The 24,265-nt window shown below is 54.0% G+C and overlaps 1 protein-coding gene across 1 annotated transcript in view; it reads left to right on the top strand.

Moving 5' to 3' along the window:
• The window catches only part of MYO15A (myosin XVA), a 53,187-nt gene extending 35,189 nt beyond the window's left edge, over positions 1-17,998 (top strand). Inside the window, exons 48-66 of the mRNA XM_008566220.1 lie at positions 78-219; positions 870-981; positions 1,073-1,147; positions 1,647-1,825; positions 2,450-2,565; positions 2,800-2,872; positions 3,156-3,228; positions 3,479-3,552; positions 3,803-3,885; positions 5,386-5,516; positions 6,685-6,779; positions 7,029-7,106; positions 7,516-7,612; positions 9,558-9,718; positions 10,497-10,630; positions 11,869-12,002; positions 12,586-12,719; positions 14,681-14,821; positions 16,878-17,998. Coding sequence (XP_008564442.1) covers positions 78-219; positions 870-981; positions 1,073-1,147; positions 1,647-1,825; positions 2,450-2,565; positions 2,800-2,872; positions 3,156-3,228; positions 3,479-3,552; positions 3,803-3,885; positions 5,386-5,516; positions 6,685-6,779; positions 7,029-7,106; positions 7,516-7,612; positions 9,558-9,718; positions 10,497-10,630; positions 11,869-12,002; positions 12,586-12,719; positions 14,681-14,821; positions 16,878-16,979 — 2,134 coding nt within the window. The 3' untranslated portion in view covers positions 16,980-17,998. The remainder of the gene's footprint in view (positions 1-77; positions 220-869; positions 982-1,072; positions 1,148-1,646; positions 1,826-2,449; positions 2,566-2,799; positions 2,873-3,155; positions 3,229-3,478; positions 3,553-3,802; positions 3,886-5,385; positions 5,517-6,684; positions 6,780-7,028; positions 7,107-7,515; positions 7,613-9,557; positions 9,719-10,496; positions 10,631-11,868; positions 12,003-12,585; positions 12,720-14,680; positions 14,822-16,877) is intronic.
• The last annotated feature ends 6,267 nt before the right edge of the window (positions 17,999-24,265 follow it).

The following is a 24,265-nucleotide window of genomic DNA, read 5'->3' as shown; positions in this document are numbered from 1 at the left end:
GAAGGCGCGCCATCGGTGGGGTAGGGCACCCTGCTGCCTGTGAGGTCTTGCCCTCATGCCACTGTCCCATCCTCCAGCTTTGCAGATATCCTGTTTGTGACCATGCCCTCTCAGAACATGCTGGAGTTCAACTTGGCCAGTGAGAAGGTCATCCTTTTCTCAGCCCGAGCTCACCAGGTCAAGACGCTGGTGGATGATTTCATTCTGGAGTTGAAGAAGGTCAGGATCCTTCTGCAGGTGACCCCCACTAGCTGGGGCAGGGCCCAAAAGCAGGGCTCTCCCACCTCAGAAACATGCCAGCTACGCTGCTTGGGAAGCATGAATACATGTGTGTCCATGCCAGCGACAGTGTGCCCACTGTGTGCCTCAGGCCTTTTCACAGGCTGTGCCTGCCACTTGGGATGCCCTTTCCACCTTTGGCCTGCTCCTTCAGAAAACCTTTACTGATGCCCTCAGCAGGGTGGCATCACATCTGAGCCCCACAGCAGTTATACTCCTCACCCTCCTGCTGTGACTCCCCTGCCCTCCCACTGCGTTCCCTGTCTCTAGGCAGCCCTGGCCTAGAGCAGCTCACCTCTGTGTCCCAGGCCCAGCACCTGGCCCGGGGAAGGCTTCAGTGGGAAGGTCTGGTGAGGGGTTGAGTGGGGAAGGTACATCTGCATGCCCTAACATCCATCTACGCTCATGAGACTCAGGCCTCCACCCTTCGCAAGGCTCTTCCTTGTACCTGAACACCCTTCCTTCCTGTCACCTGATGAATGCTCCCTTCCCTGAGGAGTTGGGGGACATGAGCAGCAGGGGGGTGGCCCTAGGCCTCTTGGAGGAGGGCAACAGGAACACAGCCCTCACCCTGCCCCTGGCTGATCCAGGACTCTGACTATGTGGTCGCTGTGAGAAACTTTCTGCCTGAGGACCCGGCACTGCTGGCCTTCCACAAGGGTGACATCATCCACCTGCAGCCCCTGGAGCCACCTCGAGTGGGTCAGTGCCATGGGGTGGGGAAGGGTGGAGATAGGAGGGGAGGCTAGGCCGGGGGCCTCCTGGCAGATGCTGACACAAGCCCCGCCCACAGGCTATAGCGCCGGCTGTGTGGTCCGCAAGAAGGTTGTGTACCTGGAGGAGCTGCGGTGTAGAGGCCCTGATTTCGGTGGGTACCCTGGATACCCCAAACCTGGAAACCCCAAACAGGGTTCACCCTAGTTTCACACACTTGCACCACAGATGCAGTGAGGGTTTCTTGGTGCCCCAAAGGGGTCCGGCCTGACCAGGTCTCCTAAGGTCCCTGCCATGCCCTGTCAGTGCCTGTCATGCTCTGGTGGCCCCACAGCCCAGCCCTCTACCTCTGCATGTGGGTGTCAGTGTTTCCATGTTTGTGGCCTGAGCCTCTCTGTGTCTCAGTGCACCTTGAGGGGCCTCAGCACTGCTTTGTCTTTTTGCCACACCTGCCAGTACGGTCCTGTGGCCCTGCAGGAGCCCCTTCCCTTCCCCAAGCCTGTTTCCTCCTCTGTAAAATGGGCTCCGTGGCCTGGCCTGCCTCATGGAGCTCTAGGGAGGGGTCAAGGAGGTACCTGAGTATCCCTAAAGAGCCCCCTTAGTCCCAAGACAAGACTTTCCTATTTGCCTCAGACCCTTTACTGGCCCTGTAGGCTGGAGGTTCGGGACCGTCCATGGGCGTGTGGGCCGCTTCCCTTCGGAGTTGGTGCAGCCTGCTGCTGCCCCCGACTTCCTGCAGCTGCCAGCCGAGCCAGGCAGGAGCCAAGCTGCCACCGTGGCTGCTGCTGTGGCCTCTACAGCCGCTGCCCAGGAGGTGGGCCACAGGAGAGAGGTGAGGCAGGCATGGCTGGGGAGGGGCGAGGAGTGCAAGGGGTAAGGCTGGAGGTGTGTGGACCAAGGTCAGCCAAGGGCGTGGCCCATCCTGGGATAGGGCAGAGCCAGGTAGAGCGAGCCAGATGTGTGGCTCGTGGGATGTGACCAGAGGTGGTTGGAGGTGTGACCAAATGGCATAGGGAGGTCATAGTGGGGGTCAGCTGGCTGTGACCAGGACAGTGGGGCTGGACCGGCCTGGGCCCGCCAGTAGGTAAAGTCAACCTGGCATGGGGCAGGGCCAGGTGAGTGGGGTGGGGGCAGGCTTGTGGAGTGGAGCTAGTGAGGGATGGAGCCAAGTCAAACCAGTAGGATGGGCAGGGTCAGCCAGGACAAGGCAGCTGGTGACGGGCCTGGTGGTGGGGCGTGGCCATGTAGGGCAGGGGGCAGGGTCATCCCAGCAAGTGGTGGGTGTGGGCTGGCTGAGGGGACGAGGCCACTGGACAGGAGTGGGTCCAGATGGGTGGGTGGGCAGCTGGAGAGAGTCTGGGCCCAGTTAGCAAGAGACTGTGTTGAGTCAGCTTTGACTGGAAGGCTAGGTGGTGTGGAGCCAGACCCGGCCTTCCTAGCTCTGCCTCTCCTCCAGGGTCCCCCAGTCAGGGTCTGCTCTGCTGACCGTGGAGAGGACGCCCTGGCTTTCCCACTGTCTGCCATGCTCGAGTTTGCCCAGAAGTATTTCCGAGATCCTCAGAGGAGGCCCCAGTGAGTGGTGGCCCCAACCCCTGTTCTTCTGGGCTTCTTGCAGCCATCTAATCTGCTGGCTCACAGGCTGGGAGGCCCAGCCAGGTGTGAAGTCTACCTTCAGTTTCAGTCTCTGGAGACCTTCCTGCCTGGTAGACTGACCAGAGAGGGAGTCAAGAACATTTCCACATGGGAAAGGATGCAGCCAAAGACTTGGAGGCAGGACTGCTCAGTAGAGCCCACCTCCTGTTGCAGGGATGGCCTCAGGCTGAAGTCCAAGGAGGGTCAGGAGTCCAGAACCTTGGAGGACATGCTTTGCTTCACCAAGGTATCCAGACCTGGGCCTCAGTTTCCCCACCTGTAAAATGGTGATGCAAGAGCCCCCTCCCAGGCCCCTGGGGCAAACAAGCTTGTCCCCAGTGAGACCCTCTAGCTCTTAGCACCCTGAGGGGTCTGGATTCCTTCCAGGGGCAGCATCTGTCCCCAGTATTGGGCGTGGCTCCCCTTTTGTGACATGGGCCCTCTTGCCATAATATGTCCTCAAAACACGATGTGTCCTTCTGACATATTCCTCTTCATCATGACACAGGATCCCCTCTCCCCCCCAACAGATGCCGCTCCAGGAATCCCTCATCGAACTCAGTGACAGCAGCCTCAACAAGATGGCCACCGACATGTTCCTAGGTGTGGGGGTGGGACTGCAGCCACCCTCCAGTGGAACCCAGTGCTGTGTGATCCCTGCTGGTCATCACTCCTCTATGGTCCTCAGATTCTTTCCTTCCCCCCACCTCAGACATGGGACACCTTTAAGAGAATAAAGCCTCCAGATGCCCATAGCTACAGCCTCCCAGGGAGGGGCTCAACCCTGGGGCCCCTGGGGTGGGTGGGCGGCTGGGGGTTTGGTGGGCCTGAGTGGGATAGGTCTTTCCTACAGCTGTGATGAGGTTCATGGGGGATGCCCCACTGAAGGGCCAGAGTGAACTGGACGTACTTCGCACACTCCTGAAGGTCAGTCCAGCTGGCTTTTTCAGATGCTCCCTTTCGTGCTATATAGCTGTTGCCCCTTCTGCCAACCAGGGTTGCAGGACATTTGGGTGGGAAGCTTTTCCTGTGGCTCAAAGAATTCATTCCACTGGTGGGGAGGGTGCTAGGGAAGGGACGCCAGACCCATCTCTAAGTGCCCACCCTGTTCTGTGTACCTGGTATGTGGCCTGACCCCTGGCATGTCTGGCATGTGACCTGATCTATCCTTTTTCAGATGTGTGAGGACCATGAGGTCATGCGGGATGAGTGTTACTGCCAAGTCGTGAAGCAGATCACAGACAACACCAGCTCCAAGCAGTGAGTGAGCTGGGCCTCCCCTCCACCCTGTGTCCATGCTGCAGGAGGGTCCGGTTCAGCCTCTCACCTCTCCAGGCCTGTCCTCTCCACGATTCTGTCCCCCTCACCTCTTCCCCACTCAATAGACAGAGTACAAGTTCTCAGAATTGATTGGACCCACCATTTCTGCTCTCTGAGCTTCAGTTTCCTCATCTGTAAAATGGCAGTGATAATGTATAATGTCCAAATTCTTGGTTGCAAGTAACAGAAACGCAATTCAAGCTAGTTTAAGCAGAAGAGGGAACTTATTGTTTCAGGTAACTGAAAAGTCAATGAACACATGGCTTCAGGCATATCAGGATCCAGGTGTCATTAAGAAGCAGGCTTTCATCCATCTGTGGCTCACTTGGGAGAGCGTGGTGCTGACAACACCAAGTCAAGGGTTAAGATCCCCTTACCGGTCATCTTTAAAAAAAAATAAAGAAGAAGAAGCAGGCTTTCTCCATCTCTTGGCCCTGCTTTTCTCTGTGTTGATATCATTCCCAGGCAGTCTCTCTCACAGATGGGCAAAGTGGCAGCTCTGGGGAGACATTTCCCCAGTTTAACAATCACAGGGAAAGCAAGACTGACCCAATATTTGCTGCAAAAAGTTGCAAATCCAGTGTTATTGGCCTGAGTTGGTCACATGTTCATCCCTGAACCAACCACAATGCCTGGAAGATACAGAGAGCTAGCTAATTGGTTATACCTGGGCCACATGCCTGTCCTCAAACAAATCACCATAGCCAAAGGGAGGCTTTCCTCTAACTGGCCGGTCCTGGATTATATGCCCATCCCTAAGTCAGTCACTGTGTCTAGTCTAGGGAGCTACAGTGTTCTAACTGGCCAGACCTGACTCCCTTACCCATCTCCAAACCACAGGGATCCAGAGAGGGGTGGGTGGTTTCCCAAAGGAGCCCCAGTTGCTGACCCCAGACACCAGAGGTCCCCACATTTGAAACCCTCACACCCAGGGCAGTGTAAAGATGAATTACCGTGTTTTGCTCATGCAGGATCAGCACACAGTAGGTGCCCAATATGTGTGCTGTTCTTGTTACCACTGGGCCCACCCTCCTGTCTCCACCTACTCCACTCACTTGCTTTCCATCTCCAGGGATTTTAGAACACCTCAGCACGTTCTGCTGCTCCCAGCCCCAGCCCTTACCTGCCACTACCTCTGTATAGCCCCAGCAGGTTCTCCCTTGCCCAGAAGCCTCCCCAGAGAGATCCCCTACCTGGAAAGATATCTGGGGCCTCTTCCCCTTCCTTCCCTTTCTCCCACTCTGACTCCCCAAGCAGAATATATTTTCTGCTTGGTTTTGGGGCCTACCCACCCTACTGTCACTGGGCAGAAAAGAGCATCCGCAGAGGACAAGAGCTGCCTGAGAGCTGGAAGCCTCCAGCCCAATCCCAGGAGACTCCTGGCACACACACTAGTGCTATGGCCACCTGTGATGTGTCCCCACATGTGTGTCCTTGCAGAGACAGCTGCCAACGAGGCTGGAGGCTGCTGTATATCGTGGCCGCCTATCACAGCTGCTCCAAGGTCCTCCACCCACACCTCACTCGCTTCCTCCAAGATGTGAACCGGACCCCAGGCGTGCCCTTCCAGGGTGAGGGCCAGTGAGTGGGACCCAGAGCTGAAGCCTCTTGGGTGCAGACTGCATGGGCAGCTGGTAGGAGGGGAACTCAGAGGGCCTGACCCTTCACAGGTGCCTGGGTAATGTTTACTAATATTAATTTATTCCCCAAACATTTGCAGAGGTCCCATAGGGGCTGGTGCAGTGGGTTGTCTGATCTTATGGTGGGACTAGCCAGGAAAGGCTTCCTGGAGGAGGTATTGCCCTAGGTGGTGAGCACATAGGAGGGATTTCCAGGTGGGCTGAGTGGCAGGAACAAAGGTCCAGAGGTGGGAATGTGTGGCATGTGGGAGAAGAGGAGAAGGGAGTGGGCAAGAACCCAGGGCACAAAACTCTGCTTCTCTGGCCATCGGGACTCAGCAGGGGTCTTGAAAGGATGCAGGCAAGGGTGGGCCCAAAGCTGCTGCCCTTTCCTGCTTGGAGTATGAAGGGAGGGGCTGTTCCTCGGCCTTGTTTCCATAGCAACCTCTGGGGCCCTCTAGGAAAGATGCTAGGGCCCCTTTAGTCACATGGCAGCCATCAAGGAGATAAGAGACCTAACTGTCCCTGCCTCTGAATCCTCCTCTTTGATTCAATTAACAAACATTCTCAAACCCAGAGAAAAATTGACCCAGCTCCCCAGGGAAGGACTCCCAGTTGTATGAAAGCAGCAGAATGTACCCTAGAACTCTTGATTCCCTCCCTGGAGCAGGGTGAGGGCACTGCTTAACCCAGAGAATGGAGCACTGATGCTGGGTCTTGTGCACTGGGATGCCTAGGTGAGGCGGGGCAGTTGGCAAGGGGGTCCCAGCTGGTGGGGGCAGAGCTGCATCACCCTAGCCACAGGACCTGTTAGGGGCAAGTTCCCCAATCAATAGCTCAGTGACAGCTGTTTCCAGGCTCATAGACAACCAAGGGGACTGTGGGCCAGACAAAAAGCCTTAACCACGTGAGATGTGGGTAAAATCCAGCACTTAAACGCTAGCTCCCGACCTTGGGCAAATCACTGTCCCTCTCTGAACTCAGTTTCTTCAGCTATCAAATGGGGGAGTAAATGCCTGCCCCACAGGTTGCCAAGAAAATACAGTGGGTTCATAGCTGGTAGCAAGAGGAACCCCTTTCTCTCTACCCTGGGCCAGGCCTTGACATGCTGCCTTTGCAGGGATCGCCAAGGCCTGTGAGCAGAACCTGCAGAAAACCTTGCGCTTTGGGGGCCGTCTGGAGCTCCCCAGCAGCATGGAGCTTCGGGCCATGTTGGTGAGTGTGTGGTGGGGGAGGGGGAACAGGATGAGTGGGAGACAGGAGCCCTGTCCAGAGACCCCTCTGTCAGGTGCACATGTGCTGCTCATGGGCATGCAGATTGGTCCTGTTAGGTCCAGGTGCACAAGTGTTCCTGCTCATGCATGCCCGGGGCCCCTGGGCTTGGAGGCTCCCATGGCAGGGGACAACGGCTGTACCAGAACCCAGGACCCAGCCTCTCATCTCTCTCCTACGTCCCCACCCCAGGCAGGCCGCAGTTCTAAGAGGCAGCTCTTTCTTCTTCCTGGAGGCCTTGAACGCCATCTCAAAATCAAAACGTGCACCGTAAGTGAGGGAATGTCTCTGGCAGGCAGGAACTGGAAGGACAGGGACACTCCAGTCTCCCAGATGGGGGTGGGGTGAGCCCCCAAGGCTGCTGGGCCCCTCCCAGGCTCTCCCACAGCCCCTCAAGGCAGGACTTATTCCTCAGAAGAGCAAACTGAGCCTCAGAGAGGTTAAACCTCCACCTCAGGGTCATCCTGCAAATAAGGGACAAAGACAGAATTCGAACCTAAGTCTCAGACTCCAAAAGCTGTGTTCTTTCCCCACATGAGGCTGACTCAGAAACTCAGAGGATCCTGTGCTTCTGTGAAAAGGGCTGAAGAACTCTGCACTTGGCCTCCTTGGCCTGGGTGGGGCGGAAGGACAGAGGTCAGTCCCAGCTAGCACAGCCTCACCCTCCTGCCCCACCCAGGTGGCCCTGGACGTGGTGGAGGAGATCTGTGCTGAGATGGCTCTAACCCGCCCCGAGGCCTTCGATGAGTATGTCATCTTCGTTGTCACCAACCGAGGTGGGTGCATGAGCATGCTGGGCTCATTCTCACCAGTGGGCCTTTGGCCATGTGGGGCCCTCCACCCAACCTTTAAGGCCCAGGTTGGGTGCCACTTCCTCCAGGAAGCCCCATGGTCCCCATGTGGAAGGACCTCTGTGTGTTCTGAGCACTCCCAGCCCTTCATCTGTCCCTCTCTGCTTTGTTTTGCATAAGTTTGTCTCACCTACCAGACTGGGGTCATGGAGGACAGGGCCTTCTCTGACTCCTCTTTTTGGCCTGCTCAGGGAAAAGGTGTGGGCCTTGTCTTCAAGGATCTTCCATCCTGGGAAGGTTTCCATTAATAGGCCTGGACTCCAGGAACCCAAAGGTGCAAGCACTTTTTCCTGCCTCTCATACCTTAATAGCAGCCATAGGAGCCCTTTTCCTAGGTCTCACTAGACCCTTCTTTCTAGGGCTCCTGGGACCTTAGGGGACCTTCACATAGCCCAAAGCCCCTTCCATCTGCTGCCATCAACTCTAGATCATGGTCTTGCCTCCTGCCACCAGCTGGTCAGCTTCATCCAGCTCTCCCCACTACTACCTTGGCTCTAAACCTTGTACCCTCAAGCCCTGCCTGCCCAAGTCCAGCTGAGATGTAGGGGGAGGGGCTGGCGGGTAACAAAGTGTCCTAATAACCGACATTTATTGAGCAGATAGTATGTCCCAGGCACAGTTCAAGGCATTTAATTCTATAAACTCTTTGAATCCCCACAACAATCCTATGAAGTGGAGACTATCATTCCCATTTACAGATGGGGAAACTGAGGCCCAGGGCAGCTGTATTAGTTTCCTATTACGGCTATAACAAATTACCACAAACTTAGTAGCTTAAAACAACACAGATTTATTATCCTACAGTTCTGAAAGGCAGAAGTCCTAAAGCAGGAGTGTCGTCAGGGCTGTCGTGGGACTCCTGTTTGGAGGCTCTAGGGGAGAATATTTTTTCTTGCTTTTTCCAGCTTCTAGATGTTGCCTGCATTCCTTGGCTCATGGCCCCTTCCTCCATCTCTAAGGCCAGCAGTGGAGAATCTTCAAATCTCTCTCTCCTCCTCCCAACCTCTGCTTCTGTTGTCATGTCTCCTTCTCTGACTGTGACTTTCCTGCCTCCCTCTTATAAGGAGGCTGGTGCTTACATTGGGACCACTTTGATAATCCAGGACCGTCTCTTCTTCCCAAGATCCTTAACTTAATCACATCTACAAGGTCTCTTTCCCCAGGAAGCTAACATATGCATAAATTCTGGGGATTAGGACATGGACATCTTTGGAGGGGCCATCACTGAGAGTACCATAGAGGTTAGGTGACTCCTCCGAGGTCACATAGTGGGGATCAGAACCCGGGTAGTTTGGCTTCAGGAGTCTGTACTCTCGTCCTCATGCCAAACCCCCTCTCTGTGGTAAAATTTTGCTGAAGGTGTGAAATGGGGGGTGGAAGTATGTGTGCAGGAGAGAAAGGCTCAGACCCCAGTCCTCCTTACCCCCCCAACCAGGTACCCAGCCAGGAGGTGCTCCTCTCCTGAAAGAGGTCTGCAGAAAGACATCAACTGGGTCTCGTGGTCTGAGGCCTGTTGTGCTTCTCCCTGTCCCCAGCCTTTCTCTGAGCATAACCCAGCACTCTCCCCAACCCAGGCAGGCTGCCCTCAAGGTGCTCTCCAGTCCCGCCCCTCCCCCAGGAGAAATGGAACATTTCTTGTAACTTTGAATTCCCATCTGTGGTCACCAGCATTTCGGTAAAACATAGGACACCCTGTTCCATAAACATGCTCTCCTTTGATGAGGAAGCCATGTCCCAGAGCAGGGAGGTGGCTTGTTCAAGGTGATGCCTTGCCTGGGTAGCAGGTTGGGGTCTACACACATGCTCAGTACAGGTGCACACATGTGCACACATGTGCCCCCACCCAGCCCTGCCTCCCTGCTCTCTACAGGCCAACATGTGTGCCCGCTCAGTCGCCGTGCCTACATCCTGGATGTGTCCTCAAAGATGGAGCAGGTGGATGGTGGCTACATGCTCTGGTTCCGGCGTGTGCTCTGGGATCAGCCACTCAAGTTTGAGAATGAGTTATACGTGACCATGCACTACAATCAGGTTAGCACATGTGGGCCACTCTGCTGCTCTGGGACCTCCTGGGCTTCCACGGGCCTATGAGCTCAGACTCCACAGCCTTGGCATTTGAGGCCTTCATGTTTCAGGCCCCACCAGTGTTTCTAACCCTGATACCTCTGCTCCCCTGTGTGGTCTCCTTGGAGCAGTCAAAATAGTGTCACCCTCACTCCCTGATTCATGGGCCTTTGCACATACTATCACTCTGTCTGAACTGCTCCTTCCTACTTCTGCTTATCTAAGTCCTCCCTGGCAAGGCAACCACCAAGCAGCACCTCTTCCACAAAGCCCTCTCTAAGTTCCCCTTTCCTTCTGATTTCTTCCTCCTTGGCCTGTCCCTCATTCAAAGGCCTGAGCGGGTCTTTGCTAGTATTGTTACTTTTGCCTTGTGTTATTCTCCTTTGAGACTTAGAAGTCCTCTAAGACAGAATCATGGAGTTTACAAAATCTGGGTTCTCCCCTACTGTGCCAACATTTGTGGAAGTGCTTGGACAGAAAGCCTGTGTTTTTGTGGAACTGGTGCCAAAGCTTCAGCAATTCCACACACAAAGTACGGTCATTTGGCTTTTGTGGCCACATGGTGTCGCTGCTGAAGCCTAGGCTTGGGTGGTCTAGTACTGTGCTACTCAAGGTGAGCTTTGTGGACTGGAAAAAGTTGATTGCAAATTCTCAAGTCCAACCCCAGATCTACTGGATCAGAATCTCTGGGGGTACAGCCCAGCACCCTGATTTAGCAAGCCCCTCATCCTTGTGCGCCCCACAGGTCCTGCCCAACTACCTGAAGGGCCTCTTCAGCAGCGTGCCATCCAGCCGGCCCAGTGAGCAACAGCTGCAGCAGGTGTCCAAGCTGGCTTCTCTGCAGCACCGTGCCAGGGACCACTTCTACCTACCCAGTGTGTGAGTACCTGACCTCCTGTCTTATCTGGGTTGACAGGCTACCTGGCCCTTTCACCCACCCCACCTTCCTCAGAGCTGGCATACCCAGGCACCCAGCCTCCGCTCTTGCACCAGGGAGGCTGTCTGGGAAGGGGCTGTCCTGACCTTGGGGCTCAAGTCCTCCAAGTCACCATAAGAGGTAGGACCCTGCCTCTCTTCCACAACAAGTTGCTTCTGAGTTATTAATAACTCAGAGCAAACTTAATGATAAAAATTTTTCAGGACACACATACCCTTGTTGTCCATGGCTATGCAGAAAGATTTAGCTACAAAAATGTTACAGTGGTGATGTCTGCAACAGCAAAAGACTGGAAACAACCTCAATATCCAACAACAGGGGATTTGTGACGTAAATTCTGGGGCCTTATCCTTTAAACTGATGTTCTCAAAGGTGTGATTAATGCTCACAGTGTGAATCAGTCATTTTGAAATTTTTGGTCTCAGGACCTTTTTACTCACTTGAAAGTGAGACCCCAAAGAGCTTTTGTTTGTGGGCCGGCCTGTGGCTCACTCGGTAGAGTGCGGTGCTAATAACACCAAGGCCCTGGGTTCGGATCCCACATAGGGATGGCCGGTTCGCTCACTGGCTGAGCGTGGTGCTGACAACACCAAGTCAAGGGTTAAGATCCCCTTACCGGTCATCTTTAGAGAGGAAAAAAAAAAAAAAAAGAGCTTTTGTTTATATGGGTTCTATCTATTTATACATTCACCCTATTCAAAATTAAAACTGTGAAAAAATTTGATATCAATTTATTAATTTATTTAAAAATAAGAATGATAAACCATTACATATTAATATAAATAACATTTCATGAAAAATAACTATTTTCAAAGAACAATTTAGTGAGGAGAGTAGCCCTGTTTTACATTTTGCAAAGCTCTTTACTGTGTGAGTTAATAGAAGACAGCTGGATTCTCAGAGCTGCTTCTGCAGTCAGTCTGCTCTGGTCTCACACAACAGGGATCCTAGAGGCACGGTCCTGGTGATGATTGAGCACCTGCTGTGTTCCAAGGCACCGTGTGAGCCTTTACGTGTATCCGCAACCTGTTTACACTCCCCAGCATTTAGTCCTCTAGGGAGGTGTAGAAATCATGTCTGCTTCACATACTTCCTGCTGTGGAGTGAGGATCTGAATGAGGCTGCATGGGCAGAGCACACTATGGTGGGCATTGAGGCCCCCTTTCCCCTCCACATGCAGGCGGGAGGTCCAGGAGTACATCCCGGCCCAGCTCTACCGCACAATGGCCGGCTCGGCCTGGCTCAACTTGGTCAGCCAGCACCGGCAGCAGACGCAGGCGCTCAGCCCCCACCAGGCCCGCGCGCAGTTTCTGGGTAAGAGCTGGGCAGGGAGTGGTAGTCATGGCTAGGGAAGGGGGTCCTGGAGGATGAGGATAGGGGCACCTTTTTCTTTGCATAGAAGCATTTTCAAGGGCCAGCCCGTGGCTCACTCGGGAGAGTGCAGTGCTGATAACACCAAGGCTGTGGGTTCGGATCCTACATAGGGATGGCCAGTTCGCTCACTAGCAGAGCGTGGTGCTGACAACACCAAGTCAAGGGTTAAGATCCCCTTACCGGTCATTTAAAAAAAAAAAAAAAAAAGCATTTTCAGTGCCAACCAAGCTGAGCACCTATCTAGAGAGAGCACCTTTTAAAAATTTTCATGAAGATGTCACCTAGGCTCAGGGTGGCCCTCGGCAGAGAGAGCTAGAAGTTAGGGAGAAGAGCTCTGAGCAGGGATAGAGGAAGAGGCCATGAGATGGGGAGGCCAGAGAGGTGGGAGGAGACCCAGAGTGAGGCTCCTGTGCTGGACACAGCAGAGGGAAGATGCGGGCTGCAGGCTGGCCATACCGTTCAGGGCCATGGCCATCACGATGACCCCTGCCTATCAGGCTTACAGCCCGTCTCCCCACCCCAGGCCTCCTCAGTGCCTTTCCTATGTTCGGCTCCTCCTTCTTCTTCGTCCAGAGCTGCAGCAACGTCGCTGTGCCAGCCCCGTGCATCCTTGCTATCAACCATAACGGCCTCAACTTCCTCAGCACCGAGAGCCACGTGAGTGGCCTCTTCCAGGCACTGCCCAGCACCACCCTCTGTCCCCTGACCCCCCACCCCTTCCAAGGGCCAAGATCTCCAGCTGTGGACAGCCCAGCTCTACCACTAACAGCCTCTGAGCTTCGCTTTCCTCATCTGGAAAATTGAGATTATAGTAGAACCCACTACTAGGGCTGTGATGAGGGCACAGTGAGGTAAAACACACATGAAGCACTCACGTAGTGCCCTGGCTTGCTCACGCTGCCATAACAAAATACCACAGATTGGATGTCAAAAAAAATAGAAGTTTATTTCTCACAGTTCTGCAGGCTGAAAGTCCAAGACCGAGGTGTAGGCATGTTTGGTTTCTCCAGAGGTCTCTCTCCCTGGCTTGCAGACAGTCACCTGCCTGCTGTGTTCTCACATGGCCTTTCCTCTATGTGTACATGTTTTGGTGTCTCTGTGTGTTTCCTCTATGTGTACACGTCCTGGTGTCTCTGTGTGTGTCCACATTTCCTCTTCTTAGGGCTGGCCAGTCAGCTCAGTTGGTTAGAGCGTGGTGCTGAGAACACCGAGGTCCAGGGTTTGGATCTCCTTACTGGCCAGCCACCAAAAAAACCCAAAAACAAAACCAAATTTCCTCTTAGGACACCAGTCAGATTGGATCAGGGCCCACCCTAACAGCCTCATTTTAACTTGATCACTTCTTGAAAGCCTCTACCTCCAAATACAGTCACATTCTGAGGTACTGGGGGTTAGGGCTTTAACATATGAATGTGGAGGTGTATTAGTCAGGGTTCTCCAGAGAGACAGAATCAATAGGATATGTTATATGAGAGGGATTATTAGAAGAATTAACTCACGTGGCTGTGAAGAAAAGTCACACGATAGGCCGTCTATAAACTGGATGCCGGTAGCATGGCTCAGTCCAAGTCCAAAGGCCTCAAAACCAGGGAAGCTGATGGTGTCCTTGGTGTAAGTTCTGGAACCCAAAAGCTGAAGAGTCTCGAGCTCTGATGTCCACAGATAGGAGAGAAGAGTGCATCCCAGCTCCAGAGGATCGAGAGAGCTACACCTCTTTCCGCTGTCTTTTGTTCTCTATGGACCCCCAGCAGATTGGATGGTTCCAACCCACATTGAGGGTGGGTTTTTCGCACCCAGGCCACTCAGACTGTCATACTAATCTCTGCTGGAAACACCCTCATGGACACACCTGAAAAGATTGCTTTACCAAGTTTCCCAGCACTCCTTCATCTAACCAAGTTGACATCTAGAATTAATCTTCACAGGGGGGACACAATTCAGCCCATAACAAGTAAGACCTGTTGCCCCTTTTCTTAGTTTTGCTGCCTGAGATGAGGATTCCAGGGCAAATGGCTTATTTGGAGGTGAGTCTAGGAAACACTAGAGTGAAGAAGGAAGACAGGGTAGGGACAGAGCCAATAAAGGGTGTGTTACTAAGTCAGTTGCCTTCAGCTGGAGAACCCTGGGAGACAGTGGAGAACATTCCTTCTCTCCTAGGCATGAAGGAGCTGGAGTGTCTATCCACCCCTCTCCATCTGTCATTAGTAAAGGGCATCTTTCTGAGGCATTAACTTTCTATCACTCTGACTTTTCCTGCAAGTGGTCCAAGTTTGCTCCTCAGGCCAGAAATAAAGCCCGCAGACAAAGAGGTGCAGGTGTTCACAAGAAGCAGCTTTGATGTGAAGGTCAAGGTACCAACAGTATCCACTACACTGCTGTTTCCCAAGCATTTAGAGCAGTGTTTGGCCCACTGGAGATACATTATCAGTATTTGTTGAATCAGTTTCACAGGTCCAGAGAGGTCAAGTGACTTGCTTAAGGTTGCACGGCAAGTCACTGGGGAACTGGTACTTGAATTGGGGTCTCTTGCCTTCTACTAATCTGATTTGCAGGGGAGCGGTAAGGGTGATTGAAACTATCTCCACCTACAAGCCTGGCCCCTCTTCCCCCACCCTCAGGAAATAATGGTGAAGATCCCCCTGAAAGAGATCCAGTCAATGTGGACCCAGCGGCCCACAGCCAACTCCAGCTACCCATATGTGGAGATCGTGCTGGGGGATATGGCGGCCCAGCGTACCATGCAGCTGCAGCTGGAGCAGGTGGGCCCAGGCTCCCCATCCCACCCCACCACCGGCCAGGCCTTGTAGCCCAGCCCCTCACTCCCTCATTCCACTCACCAGTCTCTTCTCTGGGCCTGGCTTCAAGGTAGGTCAGGTCCTGGCCATGCCCCAAGGGGCATCCAGCCCAGTTCAGGGGACAGCACTGTGAGTCATTAAGTCATTACAGTAGTCTTCCAGGGAAGCAACTTGGTAGTGGAACCATGGGAAAGGCCCAGGTTGTTTGCAGAATAGTGAGGTGTTTGATGGGGCACCAGGGAGACATGACCAGGGGAAGGTCGGTCTTGGAGCTCCTTGAATATCAAGCTAAGAACCTGGGGCTTTCTCCTGAGGGCACTAGGGAGCCATAGAAGGTTGGTTGGTGAGACAGCAGGGACAAAGGAGATTTGAGGAAGTTCACCTGGGGTGAGGCATGGAAGCTGGATTATGGGCCCTGGGACTGAGGTTGGGGAAAGTGGTGTCTCCATGTGACATACAGGGAAACTGAGACCCACCTGCCCTGTGCCTTATGTTTGTAGCAACTGTGGATTCTACTTAAAAGGTATGAGTGACCTCTAGGCTCCTGTCCAAGTCTCATAGCCCGCTGGGGGCAGGTTAGGACCAGAGCTTTCACCCACTGGAGAGATAGGACTGAGGCCAAGAGAAGGGACAGACTCAGGGCTGGGGCCCACACATCTCCCCATGATAGGGCACCTTGGAGGAGCTGATTTCCCTAGGCAAAAGAGAGACTTCCCCAACCGTGCCTCTGAGGCAGAGGACCAGAACAAAGTCCCCTTGGCCCCCCTGTGCCCCTTGGAGACCTGTGACTTGGGACCAGGCTCCCCAATCCACTTCCCATCATATGTCAGTCAGCTCCTGCCAGGGTCACCCTGATCCTTGCCTTTTAGCCTTGGGCTCCAGGCCTGCTCTGCTTCCCAGAACCCACCTCTCTGAGCTCCTACAACGATGCTCTTGTGTCCTTCTACCTCCTCATCCCTGCCTGACCGCTTTTCTTTGGCTCCTTTTCTGGTGCCTCCTCCCCTAGACAACGTCTAAATATTGCTGAGTCTGGGCCCCTACCCCTGAGCACCCTGCCTGGTCCTAAGGTATTCAAAACTCTCTCTACTGTGGCCTCTTCTCCCACCCCTCTCTCCTCTGCTCACTCAGGCCATCCTGGCTTTTTCCACCTCCCTTATGCTGAGCTTGCCCTCCTCTCCCTACCCCAGGCCCTTTGCACTCACTATTCCCTCTACCTGGAATGCTTTTCCCTGATTCATCACAGGGCTCACTCCTCCCTTTATTTGGGTTCCAGCACAAAAATCACCTCTTTCTAGAGGCCTTTCCTGACTCCCATCCCTAAGAAGTCACTATCCCTACCTTGGTAGCCCCCATTTTGGCTTGCAAATCATTTAGTTATTTATCTATTTACACATTGTCTGTTTCCCCAGAAGAATGTCAGCTCCAAGAGGGCAGTGCTGCATGTCCCTCTTGTTCACACTGTATCCATGGTACAGTGTCTGGCATGTAGTTGATGCTCAATACATATTTGTTGAATGGATGAATGGATGAAGGCCTTTTTGGCTTCTCTGCTTCCTTCCAGACCTGTTTATGGTGCCATTGGGGGGATGCATTCATTCATTCATTCAACACATAACCTTATAACACCAAAGTCAAGGGTTCGGATCCCCTACCAACCAGTTGCCAAAAACCTCCACAAATAAAACACATAACCATTGAGCATCTCTGCATAGCAGGCTCTGATGAGGCCACTCAGGCTTAGAGAGATGTAGTAACTGGCTCGGGGTCACACAGTTCACATGCAGCAAAGCTATCAGATGCACTTGGTTTCCTGCTTGCTTAACCCTTCTTGCCTACAGCCCACCATTCTGCCTTCCTGTTCCTTACTCTCCTCCCAGGGCTCTGGGGGAGGTGGGGAGAGGGTCTCTGTGTGGATCGTGGTGTCCACCTCTCTCCCAACCACATCTCCATGCATGTCCCACCCCAAGGTAAGAGCTAGGGAAGTGCTGAGTGGACATGGACTCTCATTTGTCACCTGCAGGGCCTGGAGCTGTGTCGTGTGGTGGCTGTGCACGTGGAGAACCTGCTGAGTGCCCGCGAGAAGCGGCTCACACTGCCCCCCAGTGAGATCACCTTGCTTTGACCCAGTCTCCAGCCCTCCAGCTGCCTTCTCCAGACATACTGTGCGGCCTCAGGGGTGTCACTGGACCTCTCTGGGCCTGTGACCACTGTAAGAGGCCAGAACCTTGGGGAAGACTGAGAGGAGGTAGGAGGAGCAACCCAAGAAGCCAAGAGGACCCATTCAGAGTTGTGATGCAATTCCAGCATGCAGACTTGGGTTAGACAGCAGGAGAAAATTTCAAAGGCTAGCCCATGGTACAGTGGAACAGAAGGTGGGACCATGGGACCTCCTCCCATGTACCCACTGCAGAACCTGCCCCTGACTCCCACTTATGGCAGGGAAGCCCCACACCAGTGGCCTAGATGAACTGGACTCTCCCTTTGATTTACTCAGAGTTTGATGTTCAAATCTGCTCCAGCTCCATATCCCAGCCCCCCACGTCCTCCTCCTCCTCAGGTGCCCCACCTTGTACTGCCTCTCAGCCTGGATATGTGGCCTTAGTCATTTCTGTGCAAATAAAAGGTGTGCCTGGCAGCCATCTCCTCCATGGAGTTGCTAAGTGGCTGGAAAATACGCCTGAGGAGACAGGAGTTGGAGGCACAGTTGTGCCCTTGACTCACTGCCTATGAGCAGAGCTTCCAGCAGAGATGTCTCCCCTTATGTCTTCTTTCAGACCCCTGTCCCCCTACTCCACACTCCTTGGGTAGCCCCATTCCCGGGCCACCATCACCTGATGGCCCACACAAGATTTGAGAGTGGTGTAGTGGAGCGAGGGATAAGTTCCATCTTGGGCCTGGGAGGGAGAAGCCTGGGAAAGGGCTTCTCAGAGAATGGTACATCAGGGTTGGGCTTTGAAGAATTAGTAGGAGTTTGCTAAGAATAGATAGATGGAAGGCAGGGGGATAAACATTCAAAACAGAGAAAACCATGTTTGTTCCCTGCTGTGTCTCCCAGAGCCTAGGATGGTGCCTAAAACAGAATAGGCACTTAAAAAATACTTGTCACATGAATGAAAGAATAAATGAATGAATGAATGTTGATGGAAAGTGCTGGTGCTTTGGGGAGCTGGGGGGGGCGGGACACTAGGCTTGGGAGTGGGAGGCTGAATAGGTAAGTGGGGCATAACTGCAGGAGCCATGGCACCAGAGGATTTATTCATTCAGCCATTTAATACCTATTAAGTATCTACTGTGTACCAGGCAAATGTCAGACACGGGAAGTTGCTCACAGTCAAATAGCTACAAACCAGGACAAGATCTGCGAATAGGAGGTAGCCAGGTGACGAGGGGAGAAAACAGCATATGCAGGGACCCTGAGGTGGACATTACTAGAGCAGACATTACTAGTGGCAGGACCTGAGACTGAAGAGGTTGGCATTAAGGATTTAGGATTTCATCACAGGAGCCATGAGGAGCCCTAGAAGGTTTTCTAATCGGGGGAGGGGGGAGTTGAGCAACGCGCTTAGATTGTATTTTGAAAAAGCCATTCTGACCAATGAGCAACAGTGAATGTAGAAGGCAGGAAGACCAGAGGCAAGGCTGCTGCAGCATTAACTGGAAAATTCTTTGGCATGGATACTGGTGATGGTGACAGGATTGTGAAGAAGTTAACAGCAGAGATTTAGAAGCTCCAGATGGCAGGACTGAGGGTCAATTGGACCACACTGGGATGGAAAGGATCGAGGAAGAGCCCTTGATACAAATGCCACGGGGCTGTTTCACTTTTCACCACAGTCTTGGGTTGGCTTACCCCAGAAGCAGACCCCAAGATGAGGGAAGTAGGGAAGGAGCCAGAAAGAGAGCAGGGGCTGTGCCTTGAGGGGCTCATCTGGCTGGCCCCTGGGGTTCTGTCCACAGCCCTGGTCTGCTTGGTGCGGGAATCCCATAACAGAGTGCACTGGGCTCCAACACGGCACAGCCCTAAGGCTTTCCTTCTGCTTCTGCTTTTTTATTTTTATTTTTTGGTGGCTGGCCAGTATAGAGATTGGACCCCTCGACCTTGGTGTTTTTAGCACCATATTCTAACCAACTAAGCTAACCAGCCAGCCCACGTGGAGGGGTTTTCAGGCTCACTAATTACTTTGGCTGTGAAACACCTTCCCCAGTCAAGCTAAACTATGAGGCTCAAGGATGACATGGCAAAGAAGGAAAACGAAAGAGGCCTTTTGGGTTTTAGAATGCAAGCAAGCTGCCATGTGACAGAGGCCACTTGGAAGTGGATTCTCCACATTGAGCTTCCCTAGCTGATGCTGTGTGGAGCTGAGGAGAGCATTCCAGGCCAAATGCTGGCCAGACTGTAAACTTGTGAGCTAAATAAGTGACTGAAGTCCAAATTTGAGGGTGGTTTGTCTGGATAACCAGACATCAGGGTTTTTGGATTTCAGGACCCTGGACCTTAAGGCATAGCTTCATGTTTTACAGCCTTTCTGCTGACTCTTTGGTGGCATCAGTGAGGTCAAGCCCTTCTAAGAGGAAGGAACAATCCCAACAAGGCAGAGAGTGGAAGGAGTCTGAGTGGCAGGAGAGTCAGACCCTGTGAGCTCCTTGGACATTCTAGAGGTACTACATTGGGACCCCTACCTGGGCCAAGACCTGGAAAGACAGGAACTTCAGGTAGATGTGGGGGAATCCAGAGCAGAGGAGACCAGACCCCAGGGTTCCCTGTTCAACACAGGATGAGAACAATAGAGGAGAAATGTCTGCAAGGCATGGGACACTGAGACAGGAAAGACAGGAACTTCAGGTAGATGTGGGGGAATCCAGAGCAGAGGAGACCAGACCCCAGGGTTCCCAGTTCAACACAGGATGAGAACAATAGAGGAGAAATGTCTGCAAGGCATGGGACACTGAGACAGTCAGCTTATGAAGGCCTGGGGGTCCTAGATGGTTATGGCAGGATGCACCATGATTTGGGGGCACTAAAAAGTAACTGAAATGACATCATTGCTACCCCCAGGTGGGACAGAGGGCTAGGCTTGACCAGATTCCAGTGTCCACATACTCCCCACCCAGCATTCCTGTGCCCAGGGTGTGCCTCCTCCTGCCCAGGACCCATAAGCCTCTTAAGGGAATGTTGGCCTGGTGGTTGAAGGCCCAGACTGTGGAGCCAGAGAGGCCTATGTTCACATTCCACTTCTGTTTGCTGATTAGCTGTGTGGCCTTGGGCAAGTTGCTTGCCTTCTCTAAGCCTCTGCTTCCTTCTTTGTTAACTGAAAGCACTGACAGAGGCTTTAGGGCAAGTGCTTTCTTTTTTTTTTTTTTCCTTTTTGTCTTTTTTCGTGACTGGCAACGGATTGCAACCCTCAGTGTCGCGCCCGTACCGGACCGGGACGGGCAGCGGGATCGCAGCCCTCTGTGTTGCGCCCGCACTTCACTCAGCCAGTGAGCGGCCGGTCTGTATGTGGGATCCGAACCCTCGGCGGGAGCGCCACCACGCTCTCAAGCGGCGCACTGTAGCAGTGTGCCACCGGGCCGGCCTGTAGGGCAAGTGCTTTCTAAGTAGTCATTGTTATGTCTAGAATAGGATGCCAATGGATGTCTGGGATGGACACACATTTAAAAGCGAGTTTTTTTTTAAAGATGACCGGTAAGGTGATCTTAACCCTTGACTTGGTGTTGTCAGCACCATGCTCTCCCGAGTAAGCCACGGGCTGGCCCTAAAAGCGAATTTTACCAAGTTTTTACTATGTGCCAGTCACTGTACATATACTAATCCATTTAATCCTCAAAACACCCCAATGAGGTGGGTACTATTATCATCATTGTATACATGGGGAAACTGACTCCCAGAGAGGAGAAATGACTTGCCCAAGGTCACACATTCAGCATGTGGCCGATTGAAGATGCAAACCCAGAGGGCCAGCCCGTGGCTCACTTGGGAGAGTGTGGTGCTGATAACACCAAGGCCACGGGTTCAGATCCCTACATAGGGATGGCTGGTTTGCTCACTTGGGAGAGCGTGGTGCTATCAACACCAAGTCAAGGGTTAAGATCGCCTTACTGGTCATCTTTAAAAAAAAAAAAAGATTCAAACCCAGGCAGCCTGGCTCTGGAATCCACGCTGTTCCTCACAGACACTCAGAGAGGGGAGGGCCCTGGCTCAAGAGCACACAGTCAGGCAAGAACACATGGAAGCTTCCTATGTGGTATCTTGGGTGGGAAGGTCTCAACCTAGAGAGGAGATGATTCACATTTTTGCCTGAATGAGCGGAGGTGGCTCCATAGGGTAAGTCTCTAGGAGGACTGATTATGGGGGTAGTGAGCTCCTGGTTAAGGAGGTGTGTGAACAGAGTCTGATGTGGGAAGGTCTCAACCTAGAGAGGAGATGATTCACATTTTTGCCTGAATGAGCGGAGGTGGCTCCATAGGGTAAGTCTCCAGGAGGACTGATTATGGGGGTAGTGAGCTCCTGGTTAAGGAGGTGTGTGAACAGAGTCTGATGCCACCCTATGGGGGGGCAGTTTAGAGGTTAGAGGGTACTGGGCTTCTGAAGAGTCTGAGCCCTCATAGTCAAACTGCCCATCATGCAGGTAAGGGGGTCCTCACCAGATGTTCACATAATATGGCTTAGGCAGGACTGTGGCTAGAGCCCAGGCTACCTAACCTTGGCCTTGCCCACTGGCCACTTTCTCACTGCCTGCAGCTGCCTTCCTATCACCACCACCTGCACCCCATTAGGCTGAGCCAGGAAAGGGTAGGAGACAAATTTACTGTAGGCTTCCTACCTGCCCCATTTTCCCCTTGTCCATGCTGCTGCTGCTTTTTGGGAGGGAGGATGGCCAGGCAAGGAACTTGGGGACAGTGGCCAGGGTCCCAGGTTTTGGGCTTTTCCACTGCACAGGCCCTACTGGTCTGGCCTTGCAAGTTACAACAACCCCCACTTTCCAACAGAGACTGATGGACCTTCAGTTTACAGATGGGGAAACTGAGGCCCATACTGGAGGCAATCCCCCTGCTTAACAAAGATGACTTCATTTCACCCTCATGACAACCATATGAAGTGGTTCCTAATGCTCTCCCCCTTTTACAGACCAGAAGACAGGTTCAGAGTGGGGAAGTAACTTGCCCAGCGTCACACAGCTTGTCATGACGTCAAGACTCAAACCCGTGTTTGTCACATTCCTGAGTACCATGCTTTTGGCTTGGCAAGCTGGGGGGTGGCGAGCACTAGCCGCGAGCAAAATGGACAGGAAGGTGAGGCTGAAGGCAGCCGCTGAGGCCAGGTCATGACGATGCATTTCATTTCGGTGGAAATTTGGGAAAGCTTCTAGACGGAGGAGAGCTGAGCCTCGAAAAAAATCAAAATGAAGATGGGGGTAGGGAACTGGCGCTCCAGAGTGCAGAAACAGCCCGGGCAAAGACCAGGGGTGGCACAGGGCATGTCTGTAGACCTGGCAGAACAAGGGCGAGGCTGGAGCTCAGTGGACGCGGAGTGGAGAAGAGGCAAGGCCGGAAGGATCTCAACCCTTGACTTGTCAGCACCACGCTCTCCCAAATGAGCCAACTGGCCATCCCTATATGGGATCCGAACCCTTGACTTGGTGTTGTCAGCACCACGCTCTCCCAAATGAGCCAACTGGCCATCCCTATATGGGATCAGAACCCTTGACTTGGTGTTGTCAGCACCACGCTCTCCCAAATGAGCCAACTGGCCATCCCTATATGGGATCAGAACCCTTGACTTGGTGTTGTCAGCACCCCGCTCTCCCAAGTGAGCCACGGGTCAGCCCTCCGGAAGGGTCTTGAACAGGGGAGAGCGGTGGAACTCTATCCTGGGAAGCCATGGGAGGTTGTGGGGCAGAAACCCGTTTGTTGGAGCCGCCCAGCGCATCACGCACGGCCACGCCCTTGCTCCCGCCGGCCCCACCGCTTCAAAACTTTTGAATTGTCTCTCATCATTGTCTATAGGCGCCTTATGCCCGAGCCTATTCGTCTCAAGTTATTTTCCGTCGCTCCTGGTAAAGATGCTCCCACACCCACAGCCAACCTCCAGGCCGAGCGACGCCAACCCCCGGCGCGCCCCCGCGGCTGCGCACGCTCCCGCCTACACCGGGACGTGACTCGCCCAACGTCCGCTCCGGGCAGCAGCGGCGGCGCCTGGCAGGGAGGTGCCCCGACAATGCGCGTCCAGCTTCAGCGGCCGTCGCCGTCTGGGTTTAGAGCCGGGGCTCGGTGCTCTCGGTCCCACAGTGTGAGAAGTTTCCGTTGGTTTCAGGAGTTTCCTCAGAGGTCCCGAGGTGTTTCCTCCGATTGGGTATCCATTCAGGCACTTATTTAGCCACCCATTCACCCTTTAGGGGTCCTCGCTGCCTCTACGCCGCTAATTAAGTGACGGAAGCAGTAGTCAAGGAGACTGCCCGATTGACACACATGATTACCAACCGACTTCCGGAAACTCCGGTCTGATCCCACCCGGCGCCTGACCAGCCGCCCAATTAAAGAAGTGGAAGGGCCAAAGGGGGCGGTAACGGGGCGGCCTGGGTTGTGGCGGTTCCCCGGTGATTGCGCGCTGAGGGACTGAGGTGTCGATGGACGTTCGGACGATGCCGTGACGCGGCCGAGCGACAGTGTTGATAGCGTGAGCGCACCCCTGAGGAGGAAGCCCTTCCGTCCCGGAGGCGGCGCGGCGTGGAGGCAGGTTGCTATTTGAGAGAGCTCCCTTGAAGCTCTTCAGTGAGTGGGGGAGGGGCGGCAGACGACGGGCGTCCGCGTCTGCGCTTGCGCTGGTCCCTCTGCCGACCCGGTCCTCACGCACGCGCATGCCCGGAGCTCGTGAGCCGCGGTGTCCGGCAGCACTGCGCGTGCGCGGTGAGGGGCCTACTGAGGAGCAGCGCTGGCCGACGTCGGGCGGGCGGCCCGTGACGTCGTGAGGAGCGCTTTAAAGTGCGGGCCGGGCCGGGCGTCCGAGGGTCTGGTGGGGAGTCGGGCGGATCCTCTGCAGCAGCCCTCCGCGGCATGAGGCGCTGCTGGCGCCCTTGCCCCGCGAGACGTGGAGAAAGTGGAGGAGGAGGAAGCCCCGTTGTCGCCACCGCCGCATGACCCGCCGTCCCTGAGCCCCGACCCCGCGCCCTGCTTCTCGAAGCCCCCCGCCGGGTCCTGCCGCCACGGATGGGGACCGGGCGGTGAGGACCTTCTAACCTCCGGGAGCCCCGGGGCACGTCTCCCGAGAGCCATGCCCGCCCGCCCCGGAGGACCCTAGAGCAGCGTCGCGGGGGCCATGGCTGCCGCCAGCGGCTATACGGACCTGCGTGAAAAGCTCAAGTCCATGACGTCCCGGGATAACTATAAGGCGGGTAGTCGGGAGGCAGC

The sequence above is a fragment of the Galeopterus variegatus genome, unplaced genomic scaffold (assembly GCF_000696425.1).
Source record: "Galeopterus variegatus unplaced genomic scaffold, G_variegatus-3.0.2 Scaffold229, whole genome shotgun sequence".
Classification (NCBI taxonomy): Eukaryota; Metazoa; Chordata; class Mammalia; order Dermoptera; family Cynocephalidae; genus Galeopterus; species Galeopterus variegatus.
This window is presented reverse-complemented; position numbering and strand designations above follow the sequence as displayed.